Below are 20,277 nucleotides of genomic sequence, written 5' to 3'. Positions count from 1 at the left end.
AGGTAGTTCCTGTCCTGAGGAGCTCATGATCAAAGCAAATGGGGAAATTGAGGCACAGAGAGATGTGACTTGACAAAGGCCACCAAGATAGTCTCTTGAGAGCTGGGATTGAGATGTAGCAGTCCCTTGTGCTCAGTCTCTGACTAGACCACTCCAACTCTCAAGCTGCTGGGCTGTCTTTCATTGTCACTAAGGGTCACGTTGGTGGTTCAGCGAAGAAGCCAGATGAGCTGCAGGCAATTGCACTGGCAGGGAATTTGCGATGCCCCACCTCTATCAGCAGCAGCCTGAATGATGGGGCTCAAGTCAAGGGACTGTGACTTAATAGTTTTCATGTGCCCCAAAGGCCAGCTCTGGGCAGCAGTTTGGGAGTTGGGGTGGAATGGGAGTAACCTGTGATGTTAAGGCAAGAGTGGGCAAGAGGGCCTCCACAGGCTGGATCTGGCGCGCCAAGCCGGTTGCTCCAGCCTACGGCCACCCTGCTATTCTCCCCACCCCCAAGGCAATCGAGACGTGGGGGAGCATGCGAAATCTCCCCCGACCCCGCCAGGGGCGCACAACACCAGAGGGAACCGCCGGCTGTTTTAAAAGAGTTGGCGGTTCTCTCTAGCCGCTTGCACGCCCCTGACAGGGCAAGGGTGGGAGGCAACGACTTCAGGCACTGCCTCACCCCCAGGCCAATCAGAGTCTGTGGGCAGGGAAGCAAGAGAAGTCTCCTGGCCCCACCTCTTCCACCCGAGGCCCCACTATTCCAGGGCTGCCAGGAGCCACTTTAAAAATTATTGCCCACCCCTGTATTAAGGAAAAGTCAGTCACAAGTTTTCAGCTCTAGTGACCAGTTTATATTGGCTTGTTATCAAATCTGTTGAGCTAGAAGCTAACTGATTTAAAAATGGAAGTGAAGAGTTTCCTTTATAGGGAGGGCTACCAACTGCAGTAGGGTCTAAAATGGGTGCTGCTTGTTAGGCAAGAAGCTTTCTTAGGCAATAACAGGGATATATCCAGATTTATCTGGGGTAAAGTAATGTCTGTGAATAGGTAGAAGAGGTGCTTCTTCACTGCAGCTTTTGACCAACAACGTGCTTTGCCTTTCCAGAGACTGACCAAACAGGAGTTCTGGCAACTGGTACAACAGAGCTATGGCTCGGAGCTGGGCCTGAACAGTGAGGAGATGGAGAGCTTTTACTCATCCTCTGAAGACAATGGACAGTCTAGGTAAAATGATACTATGGATATGTTCAGGAAATAGTGTTTCCATTGCAGTGTCTTAAAATCCTTCTTCCAAATTACTTCCATTCCTGGCACTAATCTATACCCTTTGTACAGCCTTCGCAAAAGAGCTGAAGTACTGACTAGGCATTAAAGAATTGTTTGTCTTTGCTCTATTGTAGTTAAAGCAAAATAGAGACCCCTTAGTGTGGAGAAGTATGAGGACGCTTGTGCTTCCCTAGCTTTTCCTGTTTCTGTTCAGATAAAATAATGTAGGAATTAAGTGTGTCATGTTTTTTGAAAATTCCATACTTGTATTAGTAATATTACTTGAGCTCGGGATTCTCCATCTTTCCCTTGCTAGGATCTAGTCAGGCCCCTCATTCTAGTAAGCTGTATGGATAGGGCTGAGTCATTATGACCCTCTGCTATCTTTTCATGAACCCCAGGTTGAGACCTGTCTTCAATTATTAAAGTTGTAATTCTTAATATTGCTGCTGTATTTTCCACCTTTTTACGGCTTGTTTATATTTGTGGTCAATGAAAGTCAATTTATCAATTACTCTTTCTTGCTCTGATGTAGCTTTTTTGATCCCTTCAGGTGACCTTGAGCTTCTTTGTTAATTTTCAACATCACTCTTTAAAGAATGTGGTTTTAATTTTATACATGTACATGGGAACATCTTATGAAAGTGAATAAAAATTATTTAGGTTTTTTTTTTAAATGAATAACACTTAGTGCTGTTGTGTTCTGAATGAAAATGCTTGGGAAATTTTGTATATCCCCCAAAATCCCACCTGTTTCACGGTACAATCTGTAAAATAGTTTGACATAAGAAGCTAGGGGGATGGGTGTTAGAAAAATGCCTATTATAATAATAATTAAAAAGACATAACTCTTCAATTTGAAGCCTAAAATACTTTTATCTCACTACCATTCACAACATTAACTTTCTCCCCTGGGTTCACCATAGCATTGATTTATTAACTTTGTGGGAACACTGCTAAGCCAGGATTTTCTCACAGGCCCTTGGGGGACCGTGTGATGGGTGAATGAACTGGATGTGGGATGACTGAGCTGGGAATCTTTATATGGTCATTTGGTTAACAGTTCAAATGTTTGTAGTGTCTGTTTTAAATTCAACAAATCTCCAGTAGTAGGAGCTAGGTGCCATAAACACTAAGAAACTATATTAATAACATCTTTATTCTCTTTTTACCTTGGGCAGATCCAGCATTTGTGATGATTCTGGAGACAGGGATGAAAAATTACCCAAAGCAATCAGTGAAATTCACGAACCCATCATTCAGATAACAGAGGCAGAGCCATTTCATGAAAACACACCAACAGGAGTAAGTTATTGAAATAGCCTCTCTTGCTGTATTTAACAAATACAGATGTATAGATCATACAGCCATGTGCGTGTATTACACCTTCTCCAGTGAAGTTTGAGAGAGATTAATCTGGGGGATCTGATTATTGTATAACTTACAAAATGTATGACCATTACAATTAGGTATGCATTTTGTATGATAATTACTAGAGTGACAGAATGCAGATATTTCAGGATTAAAGAAGGAATAGAGAGTTTGTCGTTATTAAAGTATTGCTACCAGAAGATGTCTGAGTAAAGCCATGAAAACTCATTATGTAGTTTGGAGGTGACCTGCAAACAGGGGAAAACTGACTCATCCTTTTTTTGCTGCTTTTTGATGTATAAAGGGGCGGGCGGGAGGAGGGGGGCTGAATTCTTTTTGGGAAAAGGGCTGAGGGATTCTTCTTGTTTTTTCACATTAGAAATTCAGATCTTGTCAGCTCCTGAAGAACCTATGGAAAACTAATAGGGCTATGACATCATAGGAATTAATATGATATGATATATGTGTGGTGTGCATTTTAACTCCCATCCCATTACACATATGAGTCATCCAAGGAGATCTCTGAAAGACAAGATACTAGATAGTTTTCATAGATGTTAAGAACAGAAGGGACCTCTGTGATTGTCAGTTCTGGCTTCCAGCATAACCTAGGCTGAAGAATTCCTCCCAGTTACCCCTGAATTGAGCCCAGTAACTTGATGGAGGAGGAAAAATAGTTCATGCCTTATTTATTTTTCCTAAAGAAAAGAAACACCAGGGAAAAGCACAGTTTTCCCCGCTTTGCAGGCCACCTTTAATGCTGTTTAAACACAGCAAATATTTAGCAGGCTGGGCTTTTGAATGGAGTAGTTTTGCTTCCATTATTCCAAGTGGTATTTCCATTCACATTAATAAATGTATCCAATGCATGTCCTCTGAATCCTCCATGCATTCTGCAGGCAAGTCACAATGATAGGCGTGAGAGGATATACAATAATAAATATTTTAGTAGCCATAAGGAAATAGGCCATCAGCATACAGCATGGCTGCTCCTTGATCCTCCTGCCAGTGAGAGTGGTGTGTAAGGTATAGCTCTGTTCTGTGAAAGATTCTAGGAAGAATGAAGAGTATTGCAATTTTGTAATCATTTATGACACATCTCACTTGATTTTGGGGGCGGGAGGGGAAGGAGAGCAGTGTCAGACTTCTGCAAACAGGATTTGCCAGGCTCTTGAATAGCATATTCAAGTCTGTGTTCAGTTTTACTATCACTGACCTTTAGTGAAACATTTTGATACTCTCAAATAATGTAATTTCAAGAGCATTTCAAGGGTTTTTGTATCCCACAGTTAATGTTTAAGTTACTTCTTGAAAAACTATGAAGTTGTTGTTATTTCTCTATCTTTTTCAGAGAAAGTGTGCACCCTTTGTGTGCACCATCAGTCAGTTTTCTTTTTAAAGCACAGTGCATCTCACAGTGTACACCAATCTGTTACCTAATTTTCTCTGCCACCAGAAATTGGTGCTCACTTATCAAGGCACATGGTGGTGTTCTTCTTGACAAAAACTGCATGCATGCTTCATTCCCCTTCTTGGAATCTGCGAAGCACTGGGACCAGTTCTGTTCAATATCTTCATCAACGATTTAGACGATGGCGTAGAGAATACGGTTATTAAGTTTGCAGCTGATACCAAGCTGGAAGGGGTTGCAACTGCTTTCAAGGACTTGGTCATCAGTTAACCATGTACCCAGTGTAGCGGGTTCAACTCACTTTCCGCACGGCTTCTTCCCTCAGGGTGGCTTTGGGGAAGTAGCTGGCTGCTCCGACGCACCCCCTTTGGGTGTGGTGTCTTTTCAGGGTACTGCTCTCCGGCAGTGACCACTCCGATCTTGGTCTGTGCTCCCTTCCGGGGGGAGTCATCGTTCTTCCTACACTCCTCCTACAGGGTCCTCCCTATTCCCTAGGACCCCTAGTTCTTCTCCCACTCTGCCTGCCTGGTTGCCTCCTGCAACCCTACCTTGCGGGCTTATGGCCTGGGGCTTCCCTGGCTCAAACTCCCCCAGCCTACCGCAGCTGCCTTCTTGCAGCTCGTCCTTTTAGGGCTGCCTCCATGTGAGCCCCGCCCTCCATGACTGCCTCCTTTCAGCCCCTAGGACCTCAGGCCGGGTAGCCTGGATTTGCTAGGCAGAAGCCTCCTTCACTGCCGGCAGGCAGGCAGGCTAGGATGGGCTGGGTTGGGCTGGTCTTTCTCCTCCTCTCAGGAGCTGCTCTATATGACCTCCAGCTGGGCCCTGGTTAGCCACCGAAGCTGGGCTTCCTCCTGACTCCAGGTCTCAGCCCCTTAAAGGGCCAATGCAGGGCAATGCCCTGGCACACCAGTTACGCTTTCAATTCCCTACTATAAACCTGCTCTTACAGTCCTAGGGTACGTCTAGACTACATGCCTCTGTCGCCAGAGGCATACCTGGGTGGTCGACAAATGCCTTTGATGTCAACACCTGCATGTCCAGACTATCGCGCTGAGCCGACAAACAGCCGATCAGCTGTTTGTCGGCTCAGCGCGGCAGCCATGTAAATTTAAATGAAGCGGCGATTATTTAAATCGCCGCTTCATTTTCCTATGCCTGGTAGCCTAATCTACATGCTGCTGGCGACAGAGGCATGTAGTCTAGACTTACCCAAAGTTTTCCTAATGTCTCACCTAAGTCTCCCCTGCTGCAGATTAAGCCCATTGCTTCTTGTCCTACCTTCAGTGGACACAGAGAACAACTTATCATAGTCCTCTCAAATGTTGACCACTGTTGTCAGGGCCTGAACCCAGTCATCTTTTCTCAAGACTGAACATGCCCAGTTTTTTAGCCTTATCTTAAAGATCAGGTTTGCTAAATCTGTCATCATTTTTGTTACTCTCCTCAGGTTTGCTAAATCTGTTATCATTTTTGAAACTCTCCAGTTTCTCCACATCTTCTTAAAGCCTGGAGCCCAGAACTGGACCCAGTACTCAACTGAGGCTTCACCAATGCTGACTAGAGCATCATAAACTCCCATATCTTATATATTGACCATCAAGCAACTGGATCAGGTTAACCTGTATTTAATTAGTCTGTCAATAATACCCCTACATCCTTTTCTTCAGTACTACTACTTAGCCAGTTATTCCCCATCCTATAGATGTGTATTTGATTCCCCTCCTTTCTAAGTGTAGTACTTTGCATTTGTGTTTATTGAATTTCATTAGGTGAACATTTGCCTGCCTAAAGATTTATAATAGTCTGGCCCCACAAGTGTCCGAGTTCAATAGATGAGTCAGTCAGTAGGAATCGATGGGGGTAATTCACACCTCTGAGTGCCTCCAGTGGTGCCCTGTCATTTCACTCCCTGTTCACAGTGGCGAGGAACTGATTTCAGCTGAAAGCTTCCAATTGGCAGAATCTGCAGTGGAATCATATCAACTGAAGAGAGAGGCTGGATCCGGAGAAGGTGTTTCAGAATCTAGGGGCAGAATTTGGACAGCTATCTGTTTACACGTGTCAGTTGTAATTTTTGAGTACTAAGGTTGTATATGAAGTGTTTACGAAGGTTATTGCAGTGAATTATACCATTTGCTGTTCCCAAAGGGCTCTGAGCAGGAGGACTCCCAAAATGAGAAACCAGACAAGAAGAGCCCTCTGTTGCCTTCAGAAAAGAAGCCAGTTAAGATGCAGAGAAGCAGGCTCCCAGCACAGTCCCTGGATCAGATCGAGAATGAGAATGTCCTGGAGAAGAGCAGTGCCTCCAATAGTGATGAAGAAGGTAGGTGAGCTGCTCCTTTAGAATCCAGCTGAGAGCCATAATACGAACTGTTGTCTGCATCTCAAAGTAGTCTGCAAGCCCCTTGGAGACGACGGACATATCAGGGCTGTCCAAACGTGTGACAAAACGAGGCTGCATCAGAAAATAAAGTTTTCTGAAGCTAGATCTTTTTACAGAAATTCTTTTTCCAAACTGCTTTTGAAATGACACTTTTTTGGGGGAAAGAACCACACAATTTTGAGAGTTCAGAGTTTTAAAATTGTGGGGATTTCTCCATTTTTTACTTTTCCAGCTTTTCCCAGTTGGAAAACAGTAAGGGATTTTTCTCTCTTATTTTCACAGAGAACAATGCCTCTTTTCCATCTAATTCTAGAAAATATCCCAATTGTACTGGGCGGGGTGGGGAGAATTTCTGGAGAAACTGAGTCAGAGAGCAGGGAGAGATTTGTCCAACATCATACAATACATGTAAGAACTTGTTCATTATTTTTACTGTTAGACCATGTTTCCTCAGCTTTTCATCTTTGAAGCACATAATGCATAGTTGAAAGAGAAATGCGAAAAAGAGAGGAAAGAAACTTTACAAAATGTTTGTGACTTGGCTTTCTGTTTTAGAATACAGGCAGTCCCCAGGTTACATGGATCCGACTTACATCGGATCCCTACTTACAAACGGGGTGAGGCAAGCCCGCATTAGCTGCTTCCCCCCAGCAGATCAGGGAGACGCGAAGCTAGCGCCCCCCCAGCAGACCAGGGAGATGCAGAGCGGCTTTTCTCAGCAGACACCTCAGCTTGAGAATAAAGGACTGAGGGAAGTGAGGTGTGGGAGAATAAAACTGAGCTCTGGAGAAATGTTTGGCTAGAGTTTCCCCTACAATATGTACCAGTTCCGACTTACATACAAATTCAACTTAAGAACAAACCCACAGTCCCTATCTTGTACGTAACCCGGGGACTGCCTGTAATAGGTTAATGTTAAACTCCCCAAAAGAACACGTGCAGCCAAGAACCCTGGCTGCCATTAACAGGGGCTGCTTGGTAGCAACAGCCCCTGTCTGTGAGGGGGGCCCAGTTCCCTGCATCCCCTATCCTCCCCCTTACTTCTGATAGAGGCAGTGGGCAGGGGAGGGAGGAGGCGGAAAAGAGGCAGGCAGTATGCTGCAGAGAGCACAGGGTGAGCAGGGACTGCTTGAGTACATTGAGTACAGAGCAATTGTACATTTGAAAAGCAGACACACCCGCAGTGGGAACCTGTGTGAGCGGGAACTGAAGCAGTTCCCGCTCGTGCCATTTCCCCACTGTGCCTCTGCCTCCCCTGCCCCCTGCAGAGATGGTGTTGGGGGGAACCGGTGCTGGCTCCTACTCCGTGCACCTGCTCCTCTCTGATAGGCAGCAAGTGGGAGGGGAAGCAACAAGTTGAGTCACTACTCAACTATCAGATAAGCATTTGCTTATCGGATAGTCATCTAGTCGCTTACATCCCTAGTGTGTTTCATTGCATTCGTCCATCACAGATATATTTCCTATAGCAATGGAAAGTTACAGGCTCTATCATTTGTGTGGTATATACCAGTGTTTCTCAACTTTTTTTTTTAATTAAGTACCCCCTTTAAAAAAAATTATGAGTACCCCCAGTACCTACAGTTTTCAGACGCACAGCATATTTTTCTATCATTGCAACACATTTGTTTAAACAACTGAATCATAGCCAGGCAGGGGATGACGTTTTGGGGTGTAAAAAGTACAAAAATAATAAAGTGCTGTAAAACTTAAAACAAAAATTCAGTTTTCTCCAAATTTCAGTTGTGTTGATGCACTCCCCAGACTTCTCTTGAGTACCCCTAAGGGTACATACCACTGGTCGAGAAACACTGCTATATACATTGTTTCATTGCATTCGTCCATCACAGATATATTTCCTATAGCAATGGAAAGTTACAGGCTCTATCATTTTTGAGTCCTTCTGCGGTTTTCCTCTTTGTTCTAGAGCTCTAGCTTTTTATAATCTCTGGGTAGTTTCTTCCCAATTTGAAGACACTTATAATGTGAGCAATTGACTATTAATCCTAATCACCCAGCTGGGCAGATAATGTTCCTAACATTAAAATAGTAAAAACAAAGATCAGCCTTATCTTAACAGTAACTTTAAAAAGTAAGTTGAGACTATTTTATTTGTAATGTTAAGCAAATAAAATCTGACACACTCAAGTAGATTCAAGGCCTTTTTTTGAAGAAGAAAACTACCTCCTATTCATGCTTCTTGTCCTCCAGCTTTTCTAGGGCAAGCTCTTTGTTTATTCTTCAGAGCAGGACTTTCTTGTCCTGCTACATAACCTGGAAAGTGATTAAGGTTTATTCTATTCATGCTTGGAATTTTTCCTCTGTTTCCCAGTCTGCTATCTTCTAGCACAGTGTTTCCTAAACTTTGAAAGCTGAGCTTTCCTCAGAAAGAAATTGCAACTGCCTTTCAACTCCTCCATGTGACATTTTAGGCCTACCCATCTTGATTTAGACATCATCTATACCCTCCGGCTAGTTTGTCGTGCCCACCTGTTCTGCACGAATTGTGCTTTGCACTTTGGGAAATGCAGTTCTAGCCGGGGGAGTGAGGAATGACCACATGTCTGTCCTCCAGCAACTTCTGGATTTTATGTGTTATTACTGCATCAGTTAAACCAGAGAGTGCCAGAGTTTTGCCTACACTAGGGGCCCATTTCTTGCTTTCACTTGTTCAGCTTCACCCAGTGTTGGCACCAGTGGAATTTTTCCCCCTATCTTTCTCTAGAGCTGACAAGGCTTTAATAGTGCTGTCAAGGCTGATTCCCCACTCTGGCACAATAAATGCAGAAGTGGGAGCCCGCAAAAGTACCCCAAAACCTTATCTTTTCAGGCCTTGGTATAAAACTTCCTCCCAAAAATCTTAAAAACCTAGATTTTGAGGATAAAAATCCGCTGCCACCACCCAAGTAATGATAAGGGAACCAGGGGAGAGATCATTTGAGAAATCTCTCCTCTAAAGTAAAACCAAGACACACAAATTAACCAATACCAGGTTAATAAAAAGAAAAGAGAAAGAACTTTTATTATCACCACAATATTCCTGTTACAAGCGTAGTGACTAGATGGAAAAGTCACCACTTAATATACTCATGGTGAGTTCCACCATGGGCCAAAACTTAGTTACAAAGGAGAGAAAAACCCATTTTTAAATGCACAGACATCAGATTCTCATTCCCAAACCATAAAACAGTAAAACCTAACGGATTTATGTAAACTTTACCCTACTTACAGATAGTGAAGAGTCTTTCCTTGGAGGGAGACATAGTGTCTGTCCCCCTCAGTAGCTGGAGAACAACTGCTCAGAGACAAAGGAGGGAAAAACCAAAAAAATTCCTTTGTCCCAGTTTGAAATCCCTATCTGCATTTCTATTGGCTGAGCAGATACCTGCCTAGTTAAAGTTAACTCTTTTGTCCCCAGGCTGCTGCCCATCCCTCATGGTCATGACAAGTGCACAGATGTCTGGTGGCCCAGGGATATGGGCTTCAACCTGTGGTACCATCGTCCTGGGTTCAGATTCGGCAGATGCCCACCACTGGCATCCCCTTGTAACCAACAAAACCCCTGACCAAGCTCAAAAAAGAAAGTAATAAAATCTACTGAATTAAAAATGAAACCCCCAATCCCAAATGGTGTTTACCTCAAAAAGGAAGACATGCCAGAGACTGCATGACTAAAGGGACTTCACTTTTTGCTAGCAATTTCATAAGGAAGGCACCCACATACTACCAAGATGGGCAGCATAATAAAACTATAAGATGGTACACAGAAAATAGACCAGTCTGTCTTATCAGTTATTTAACTATGTACAACAGAGGAACAACTATAAGTGTCTTAAATTCTGTTTAAAATCTTAAGACGCACACATTAATTGTATTTTTCACCTTTAATTTCCATTTTGAAAAGCGACAGTTGGAGTGTGAGAGAAATTTTTACTGTACGCAAGTGTTTGCTTGAATGTCTGATGTGAGAACCAAGTAAGTTCACTGAATGTTTGATTTTTGTCACAGATAGGTGGGATCACACGTTTGAAATGTGGAATGACTGAAATAAGTGCAGTTCCATTTGTTTGGGTACACACATTTCCATCCAAACAGTACACTTGAGGAATAGGAACTATGCATCTCAATATGGTTTTCACAATGGTAATAAAAGCATGTTATATGTTTAGTTTACAAATGCCAAATGCTTATAGCTTTTAATTTTTTTAAAACTATCTGAGTTTATCTAATTTTTTTAAAAAGAAGCTTTTATTAGTTTAAAAGATAGGGCTTTCCTTTCCATGGCAACTCTGAAATCAACTAGAAAAATGTATATTAATATAAATTTTTTTAGGTGAAATCCATCATGTGAATTATCAGCCCAACCATAACTAATATAACTGCAGTCCTAAAATATGGCTTGTCTAGTCTACATGATTGTGCTCATTCATTCTGCCCCATTCCTGTCTGTGAAAAGGTTTCATGATTTTGATTCCACTTTCTGCTTGTCAAGGACTCTGTTCTGTGTGCACAATGTGGGTGATATGTTTCCAGTGGAGTGCGAATCTGGTTCCTTATCTTTTCTCCAGCTGTTTCTGGTTGCCAGGTCTCTGGGTATACAATGTGGCTGATATATTTTTCCACTGGAGTTAAAAACAATTTATAATTTCTTTGATATGCCCCGTTCTTGTCAGTTTGGTTTCTTTAGAGTTCATTTGTTTGGCATGTATTATTTTGAGGGGGGCGGGGGGTTGTGCTGTTGCTAGGATTTAATGGGATTTGAGCTGAGGCATTGTTTCAAAGGCAAGCAATTAAGATTTTCATTACCTGTGTATCTTTCCAATTGTCTAATTTGCAGATGAGGGTTGAGGGGTTCCCCCTTTTTTTTTAAATTTAATTTTGTGCAGCAAACCTATAGGAAAGACTAATGTAATGGGTCTGATTTCTGCATTGTCCAGCATTGTCTACTGTCATTTACATTGGTACAAAGTGGTGCAAATGCTACCAAGTCCAAATAGTAGCATTTTATATTCACTTTGCACTGGTGTGAATGACCACATAAAGTGCAGGGCACTTAGAATTGGGAATGCTTTCTCCAAGTTGAGCCAGGACATTTGAGGCGGTGGATTCACTCTTTTACGTTTTGGACAGACCATTGCTCTTTTTTATGTCATCTGGTCAGGCCAAAAGAATTGTGAAATTCCACTTAATACAATTGCCTTACAACTTAGGCTAGTGAGTGGGACGCGTGAGTGGCCCTCCATCATCTCAGTGAGCTGCAAGATTGGCGTAACCAAGACAGTCTCCCGAGAGAGGACAGTTTTGCCAACTGCGCTTGCACACCTAGAATGTGTGGGTTGTACTGCTTGAGCCGTAGCAGCACTTTGATTGGATGCAGAGGGAGCACACAGCTCTTGCAGTCAGTGTTGTGAGCAATCAGAATGCACTTGATTTCACGTACCCTTGCTTTGTATGTGTGTCGTTTTAGTAATACCAGTAGGAAAAAAATCTCCATGTGGATGGACACCAGCAGAATTTGGCAAACTTGCACATGAGCAACAGTAAACAAAATGTCTCGTGGGTAGGGATGTAAATGGTTACTCCATTAACCAGTTACCCAGTAAACCTTAGGTTTACCGGATAGGTAACTGGGTTACCAGCTGGGTGGTGGAAATCTGGACAGGGCAGCAGGTAGGGCTACAATGGCTCCGGGTGGGAGTAGGCAGGACCAGAGCCCAGCTGCACGGCCATGCTGGCAGCCCTAGCACTGTGCCCCAGGCATTGGCAAGCAGGATCCTGGCTGGCTGTGCTGCAGGGGCAGCCTCAGGCCCGCCATGCCCCTGGCACACCACACTTTGTCTGTTTAACCAGCTAACTGTTTAATCGCTAATTTACATCCCTACTTGCAGGCCATGCATAGATCCCCGATGGGCCACATGCGGTCCAGGAGTTGCAAGTTGCCCATCACTGGGCTAGAATGATCCATTATAGGGATTTTCAATATTGATTAATTAACTAATCGAATAGTCGATGGGACTTCCATCGACTATTTGATTAATTAATAAGGACTAGCATGCATTCCGCCTTTGAAATGTACAAGAGCCCCAGCATGGACCCTGGGTTCCACCTGGTGTTTGAATCTTTGAAATGTACAAGAGCCCTGCTGAGGCTCTTGTACATTCAAAGCGGAAGTGCCCGCATGTAGCCTGGGGCCAGCGGAGGACTCCCCATTGGCCCCAGGCTCCATACAGGTTCCAACTTTGAAATGTACAAGAGACCCAGCGAGTGCCGCATGGAGCCCAGGGTCAGTGGGGGACTCCCCATTGGCCCCAGGCTCCATGCAGCGTTTCAGTCTTTGAAATGCACAAGAGCCCCTGCTGGGCTTTTGTACATTTCAGAGAGGAAGTGCTGCTGCTATGCCCCTGCCCCATCCCATGGAGTTGGGGGAAATACCCTTTCCTCTTCTCCCCCCCTCTCCCCTGCCGCCTCTTTGTGATAGAGACAGCAAGCGGGGAGAAGTGACTAGTTGACTGTGTTGACTATCTGATAAGCTTTTGTTTATCGGATAGTCGACTAATCGATTGGTTGCTTACATCCCCAATCCATTACGTTATCAAACTAGCCTGTCACTTGTAGATACTTTCTCTCAAAGCCTGTTACAGGAGGACATAAGTAAAATGAGTTTGGTGTCCGCAGCATGGACATGTGTCTATGACAAATCATCAGCACGTGATCCTGCAGACAAGATGCCCAGGACTGGAAGAGCAGGCACTTTTACATGTGAATATTGAGGAATATGGGCAGAGCTACCTGGAGGATGTTTGCACAGGATCTTTGTGACTCACCAGTTCTAACAGTACCTCATTTGCACAGGCATCAAATCCATATAAGCAGTACCCAAATACAAAGCTGAGGCCAAAAAAGGGGCAGCGTTTCAACGGGAGAGTGCTTTGAATGCTGACACAGAAAGTGACTGCTGCTTCGTATTCTCTCCAGGGATGACAAGTGGGGGTGCCTGAGGAGCCATGTGCATCCCGAGATGAGAGGGGCCGGCCAGCAGGGGGACTCGTTGGGCCGGCACCAGCTGCAGGAGTCCATGCCCTTACACTTACCAGCAGCCACAAGGAAGACGCAGCAAAGTGGCTCTAGCTCACGCCACCCTGGGGAGGGTCCAGCTCCACACTCCCCAGCAGGGAGCAGTGGAGCTGGAGAGCAGTGCAAGGACTGCCTTGCTGGGCTTTCCCTGCCACTGTCAGTGAATGCAGGGAGCCGTGGACTCGCAGGGGGACTAGCGAGGAGAGGAGACAAGCAGCAAGGAGGCTCCAGATTGTGCTGCTCTCTGGCCACATCACACCGCTTCTTGCCAGGATGTGTTGGGGCGATTTCGCCCCTCCCCTGGAACTGCACATTCGGAGCCACATTGCTGAACTTTCCCCATCACTGCCCGGGAATGCAGAGTGGAGGGAAGAGAAGGGAGAGAGCGGTAGCACAGACTTTTGCTTCTGGTGTTGGCCACAGGGCCCCACTAGTCCCATAGACTGCCTCAGCAAGGTGGGCAGAGCAGGGGTAGGGATGGGTGGGCAGAAGAGTATTGTCTTGGTCCTTCCGTGGGCTGTGGGGTGGGGGGCACTTGGCCAGTGTCCTTGCTCTGTCCCCATCACTGGTTGCCTCTGATTCTATCAATCTCAAATAATAATGACAATTTTCCCACAAAGTAGCATAACTTAACACCAAGTGTTTCAAAGAACGCCGAGAAACTGGAGGTAAAAATATTACTCTCCATTTTTACAGCTGTTTACTTTGTGCTTTTGACTGCACTTTGTGTGTTCATCAGTGTGACATTTCCTTATACAGCCAATAAATCTTCTAGGGGTTGTGTGGGTCTATTCCCACAGCAGTGGGGCAGGAGGAGGAGGGGGAAACACTTCTACATATCTATATATTTTAGAGTGCATCTGTGAGTCTGATTGTTCAAGAACTCCTTACTCCAAACAGTAAGAACGAGGGCCACCAAATTTGGTATGTAACTTGCTGTTATCCTAACTTAAAGCAAGGTCACTGTTTGGTCGTGCTAGGAAAACGGGAAGTGTGGGGAATGGGACTGTTTTCCAGTACGTGGAAAGGGAGGGGTCAGAGAAAGGAGGGACACGAACCTCACAGTGGCTGCTGGAGGCAACGAGCCCGCAGTGGAGAGCTATTCTACAAAGTGTATGCTTGGGGGTAGCTGTACCACCAAGGGAGGGGCCAGCAGGGCTGGGGCTCTGCCATGTTGCCTGCCAGCACACCGTTAAGTAGCCCCCCACAGGCCCCGAGCAGGCTAGGAAGGGAGTTTGGGGGAGAAACAGGCCCTAGGTGGGCTGGAGGAGTGGCCTGGGCAGGGAGGTGTAAAGAACAGGCCCCTCCCTCCCACACGTCCCCAAGACCCTACCCTGGAGGATCCAAGCAATGCCAGGTAAGTCTGTTAGTGATTGTATAAGCCCAATAGATTTGGCAGAGGTCTGGGAGCAGGACCAATACCTAAAACTATGTCTTACCCTTTTTTTTTTAACTAGCTAGACATATTACAGGGACACAGGCAATGTAAAATGTTTGTTAGCGGTGATTACTTAAGGATAATATCAACCACTTGAGGATGAGGATTCCTAACTAGCATATAATATCAGATGTTATGCACCAACAAATTTTAAATAGCATTTTTTTTTCTGGCAGATGTTAATTAAAGAAAGTATCTGACTCCATGTAGATTAGCTGGCATGCAGTGTTCAAAAGGGATATTTACACCAAAATGTATACACTTGCTCTCTCTTTCTAAGGATGGTAAATAGGCAATACAAAAGCCCAGAAGCAGGATAGGGTGAGATATTAAAGCTGTCAGAGCTAATATGATAAACGTAAAGCTCGTTCAAACTCTGAGTGGCATGGCATTTACCTGAAATTCTACCCAGGGCTGCCAGTAAATGTTATTGTGTTAGGCTGCAAACACTCCCTGAAGTCCGGGCTCCTGGCAATATATTTTAATGCAGTATAATTCTTATCACAATAAGTAATCAGTTACAGAATTGGTTGGCTAAACAGGCATCTCTCTGTAAACCCAGTCGTCCTCTTCTAGTCCAATTACAAAAGGAGAAGCATATTTTGTAATCCAAATATAACCCAGGGAGAGTTTATGTGAACCTTATTTTAGTCTCCTGTTTGAAATGTAAGTAGGGCACTCAGCTTTGAATTCAGCATCCCGGAAGTGCAAAACTGATGGTACCATAAAGGTGATTGCAGGCGAGAGGGGTCACTTGTCTGCATATCACACCTGGAAACTTTGAATTGGACAGTTAAGGGACTAGAATACTAGGTGACTGAAAGCATTCTTGGGGGAGGGGAGGTAGAGAATAGATTGAGCTTCCAAGGCTACCAGCCTCCCTTAAAAGGAATAACCATCCCTAGTTATCACAGCTGAAACTGAAACCTCTACTGCTTAATCTTGGTAGTGAAGGGTGAAGGCAAAAGCAAGTAGCGCAGCAGCTTCAGAATGAAACTCTGCCGTGGAGCAGCATTGGGGCTCCCTCGAGACAGCTGGAGTGAATGTGGGAGAAGAAAGCATTCCCTCACAGCTCTTTGTTAATGGGGGACAAGGGTAGGGCAGGTTCCTGTGTCCTCCCCAGGATTACAGGGTGGAAGCATACATCCTTACATCGCCTCCTTTCAGAGATACATGGTAGGTAAAACACATTTCATTAAGATTTTTAACTTGACAGGGACCATGTTACTGAAGGAGTAAATGATGCTATTGAAAGAGGTTGATTGTCACCAACCTAGCCTTGTTATCTGGCAAAGTACTGGTGAAAGGAGAGAGGACAGGACTGTTTGGAAGACCAGCTCTGGGCTGTTTTGTAATGGTGAATATCATGCTATTAGGTTGTAGGATTGGAACAGAAGTGTGGATTCATATGTGGTTCCTGATTGAACCAGTAACCACATATTAAGGGATCAAACTTTTTTACCGTAGGCAGATGACAGGGCCATCCAGTTCCTTAACCTGTTCTTCTCCATTTCCTTATCAGCCAAGGAGACTGTCTCTGAGAACGACCTGCATGGGAGACTTTTTATTGATAGAGTTTTCCATATCAGCGCGGACAAGATGTTTGAAATGCTTTTCACCAATTCCCATTTTATGCAGAGATTTCTCAATACCAGGAACATAGTAGGTAATATATTTTCTCCTTTAATTTCCTGTAAAGCTTTATGCTGGAAAAATTACATTCTTAATCTTGATGAGACATGTTAATATAGAGAGGAAAGTGCCACCAAACTCCTTGTTGTTTTTTTGTTGAAACTCAACAGATTCTGCCCCTAAAGGGGGATTAAATTTGCTTTTAAAGATAAGATTCTGCTTTGAATGTGTTTACCTAAAATTGTTCCTTTCTGTCTCACTGTGTGCATTGAGACTCAAAGCTCTGACCTGAAGTAATAAGGGTTTGCACGTTTATTTCTTTTTGCCAAGACCGGGTTTTGGACAATGAGCTGGAGTCTCTTCTACCTACTACATCAGCATCAGAATTGTTAACTCCGTTCCAGTGACAGGACTAATCAGTTATAGCTCACTAATGGCAGTGACTGGCACAGGTGTAACTGAGGGAAGAATGTGAAGGTAGTAGCACTGGCCAGGAGTTGTAAGGGGATAAGTGGAATGTCAGGATCTTTATATCAAAATCTTTCTTATTCAAAATGAAAAGAAATGTAACTGAACTACCAAGGTGTGTACTGGACTAGATTGAGTAACCTCGTGGATTTTACAGCTGTAACCTGTGACTGTCCTCACTCCACACTCTTTTCATTGTTTTAAGTCCACTTATTATGTCCTGGCTCAGGGCTACTCAACTTTGGAAGCCCCAGGGGCCAAAATGGTTCTCACAGCACATGCTGAGAGCCGCAACTTAAGTGTGGTTTCATATGTATGCAAATAGCTTCTTTCATACTGACAGGCACGAATGCAAAGATTAAGGCAAGACTACCCAACATGCAGGCCCCATTTAAGTCAGTTCTGCTGATATTAATAACATGCAATATTTACCCGATTTCCACCCATATGACAGCACTTTTAATGAGCAATGACAGTCCAGGAATTTAACTACTAAAACATATATCAACAGAAGACCATTATATTGATTCACCATTGTGGAGCGTGTTCCCAGTGGAGGCCATGTTCAAAGGACCCCACCTGCGGGCTGCGTGTTAAGCCCTGTGTAAACCCAAGCCACACTGCAGGCCACAAACAAACGGGCCATGGGCTGCATGTTGAGTAGCCCTGTCCTAGCTAATATCAAATTTTAGTTTCTTCAGATCAGGGGCCACATCTTTCCATCTGTACACCATTTTGACTAGCATATTTTTGATGCTTTTCAGTTTTTCAAGAGCCTGAAAGAAATGAACTTTCATGTTTAGATATGAGGGCGAGTGTGAAGGACTGTCAGGAAAACAATCTTTATAAAGTGTTTCTAAAGTTAATCGGACAAAGAACACAGAAACAATAACCTCTTTGCATTCACTTTTCAGAGTAGAACTTTCACAGTACTCTGTAATGTTACAAAATTAAAACCAATCACATATTCAATTATTTAAAGTTACTGCTTTATTGAATAAGATATTGGCTCAATAGTTTTGTTTCTTAAAACATGTTATATTCAAGTAATAGTAATGTCCCTGCAGTGTGCTCATAGAATAAATCATTGCCTCCTGCTAAATAACACTCCCAGTCTTTAATTTTCTGGGCAAGTATATTTTATTCATTGAGACCATAGAAACAGAAAATGAAGTCCAAATGAGAGTATTTGGTCAGGGTCCAATTCAGAGCAAATCAGCAAGAACTGACTCTTTCACTAATGCAGATGAGCCTTATAGTCTTCCTAGACAGATGGGACACAACATAGTTTTTCATTAAAAACCACTTTTTCGTTTTACCCATGGTCTAGTTTGCTCTTCTGCCAGACATAAGAATCTAGACATAATGGCCAGTGTGTCTCTTACGTTGGCTCTTCGGCACAGCAAGCTGCAGTTTTCCCTATTCTTGTAAATTACCAATCAGCTGGATTTGGTTCTAGGATGGCCTCTCCACTGAAAAACTGCTATGTCTAACAGCAGAGAACAAATTACAAGCAGAAAATGACCAGACAGTGTGTACCCCTACCCCCTCAATACACTTCTAAATTCTGACATCTAACCTCATAGGTGGAGTTCTCCATTACCTTGTCCGTGTTTACACCTATTCAGAATTGGTGTAAAATGCTCTCTGAGTAGAGTGAGCGTGTGTAAAGCAAGGGAGAATCGGGCTATCTGGCGTCCCTCCATGAGTAACATGATCCGACTATATTGTGTTAAATAATAAACATACAGGAACTCACCAAGGAGAGGAGCAGACCTTTACTCTGTGGTTTATTCTGAAACCACTTTCAGCCACGTTAAGGATTAAGACTGCTTCCTGTACGTTGTTGGACATTAATAATTATACATTTTGTGATTAGATGCTGTATCAACTCCTTGGAATATGGATGGCAGTGGCAATCAGTTGAGGACCCTCACCTACACCATAATTATTAACAATCCGCTCATTGGGAAGTACACAACTGCAACAGAAAAGCAGGTACTGTGTGCATTCACAATGTACCCCAAAATAAGGGCAACCCTCACTGCAGTATCTGCTACAGTGATGACCATGCTGCAGAGTTAAGAGTTTGAATGTGGCCCAGCAGATCAGTGTATCATTTATGGTGGTGATGATCATCTGCCCTCTTCATCTTTAATAATCACTTGTATAGTGCCTTTCCTCTACAGAGAGGCTCAAAAAGCTTGTTGAACATGTGTTGTTTTATAGACAAAGAATCTAAGACCCAGTACATTCAGCAGTACAGTTAAATGACTTGTTGAAGGTCACACACTGGGTTAGAGGCAGAACTAGGACAAGAACGCAGGTGTTTATGGCCCCCCGTCCCACACTGAGAGCTCTAGACCAGTGGTTCTCTTCCTCTTTCATACCAAAACCTCCCTGTCCTACTGGGATCTAATTAGGAGCCTTCTCCCATTTGGCAACAGGGGATGGACAGTGGTTGCCAACCCTGAGACTCATTTCAGTGGTCACCATGCATTCTCCACCTGTGTCATTTTCATAAACTATTATAGGGTCTCTCCCTACTGCCAGTAGTTTTGTTGCTGGCATGAAGACTCCAAAGACCAAAGGAAAGAGAACTGAGACTGTGTATTTAAAATATCCCCCCCACCTTTTCTTTTCTTTTTTTCTTTTTTTTAATATGAGTAGATCCTGAATAAACAAAAAGAAAAAGATCAGTCTTACCGGGTAGACGCAGAGGTGCTGACGCATGATGTCCCATACCACGATTACTTCTACACTGTGAACAGATACCTCATCATCCGCACAGCCAATCAGGAATGTAGATTACGGTGAGCCAGAGCAATGTGCAGCAGTGGGGGGAGAGACATGTTGTATGCACTGATATATGTTTACTATAAAAGAGATGTACACAGCCTGGAAAAGCTGAATTTCTTCCCTTGAAATGTGGTTCCACTGTGGAAAAAAATATCTGTAAATGGCTCCCCGTTATTCTCTGTATGTGTTTCCTGTAGGTATTAGTCAGCTCTAGTGGCTTTAGTGACAAAAATAAGGTTTTACTCCAGTGCCATGCACAGCCAACGGAGCATCAGGATAATGAGCTGGGTTGTACTGCTTCTTGGGCATGCTACATGGAATTGTTTACTTCCAACAATACACAACTATGCATGCTCCTGCACAGTTGTTATTGGCAAAAGCACATCATGAAGACTCTTAAATTACCCTAGTGAAAGTGGAATTTGGCTTGCACTGCCTCTGTTT

General features: G+C 43.8%; 1 protein-coding gene across 7 annotated transcripts in view; it reads left to right on the top strand.

The window, feature by feature from the left end:
• GRAMD1C (GRAM domain containing 1C) overlaps window positions 1–20,277 on the top strand; it is a 90,976-nt gene that overhangs the window by 56,367 nt on the left and 14,332 nt on the right. For all 7 annotated transcript variants that reach the window (XM_014577702.4, XM_075906497.2, XM_075906492.2 and 4 more), the window contains 6 exons: window positions 1,097–1,215; window positions 2,439–2,562; window positions 6,188–6,362; window positions 16,457–16,600; window positions 18,914–19,032; window positions 19,705–19,847. In XM_014577702.4, the coding sequence (XP_014433188.2) occupies window positions 1,097–1,215; window positions 2,439–2,562; window positions 6,188–6,362; window positions 16,457–16,600; window positions 18,914–19,032; window positions 19,705–19,847 (824 nt within the window). The remainder of the gene's footprint in view (window positions 1–1,096; window positions 1,216–2,438; window positions 2,563–6,187; window positions 6,363–16,456; window positions 16,601–18,913; window positions 19,033–19,704; window positions 19,848–20,277) is intronic.

Source organism: Pelodiscus sinensis, chromosome 1 (genome assembly GCF_052426305.1).
Source record: "Pelodiscus sinensis isolate ZL-2025 chromosome 1, ASM5242630v1, whole genome shotgun sequence".
NCBI lineage: Eukaryota > Metazoa > Chordata > Testudines > Trionychidae > Pelodiscus > Pelodiscus sinensis.
The sequence above is the reverse complement of the archived record's forward strand: the minus strand, read 5'-3'. Positions and strand labels throughout refer to the sequence as shown.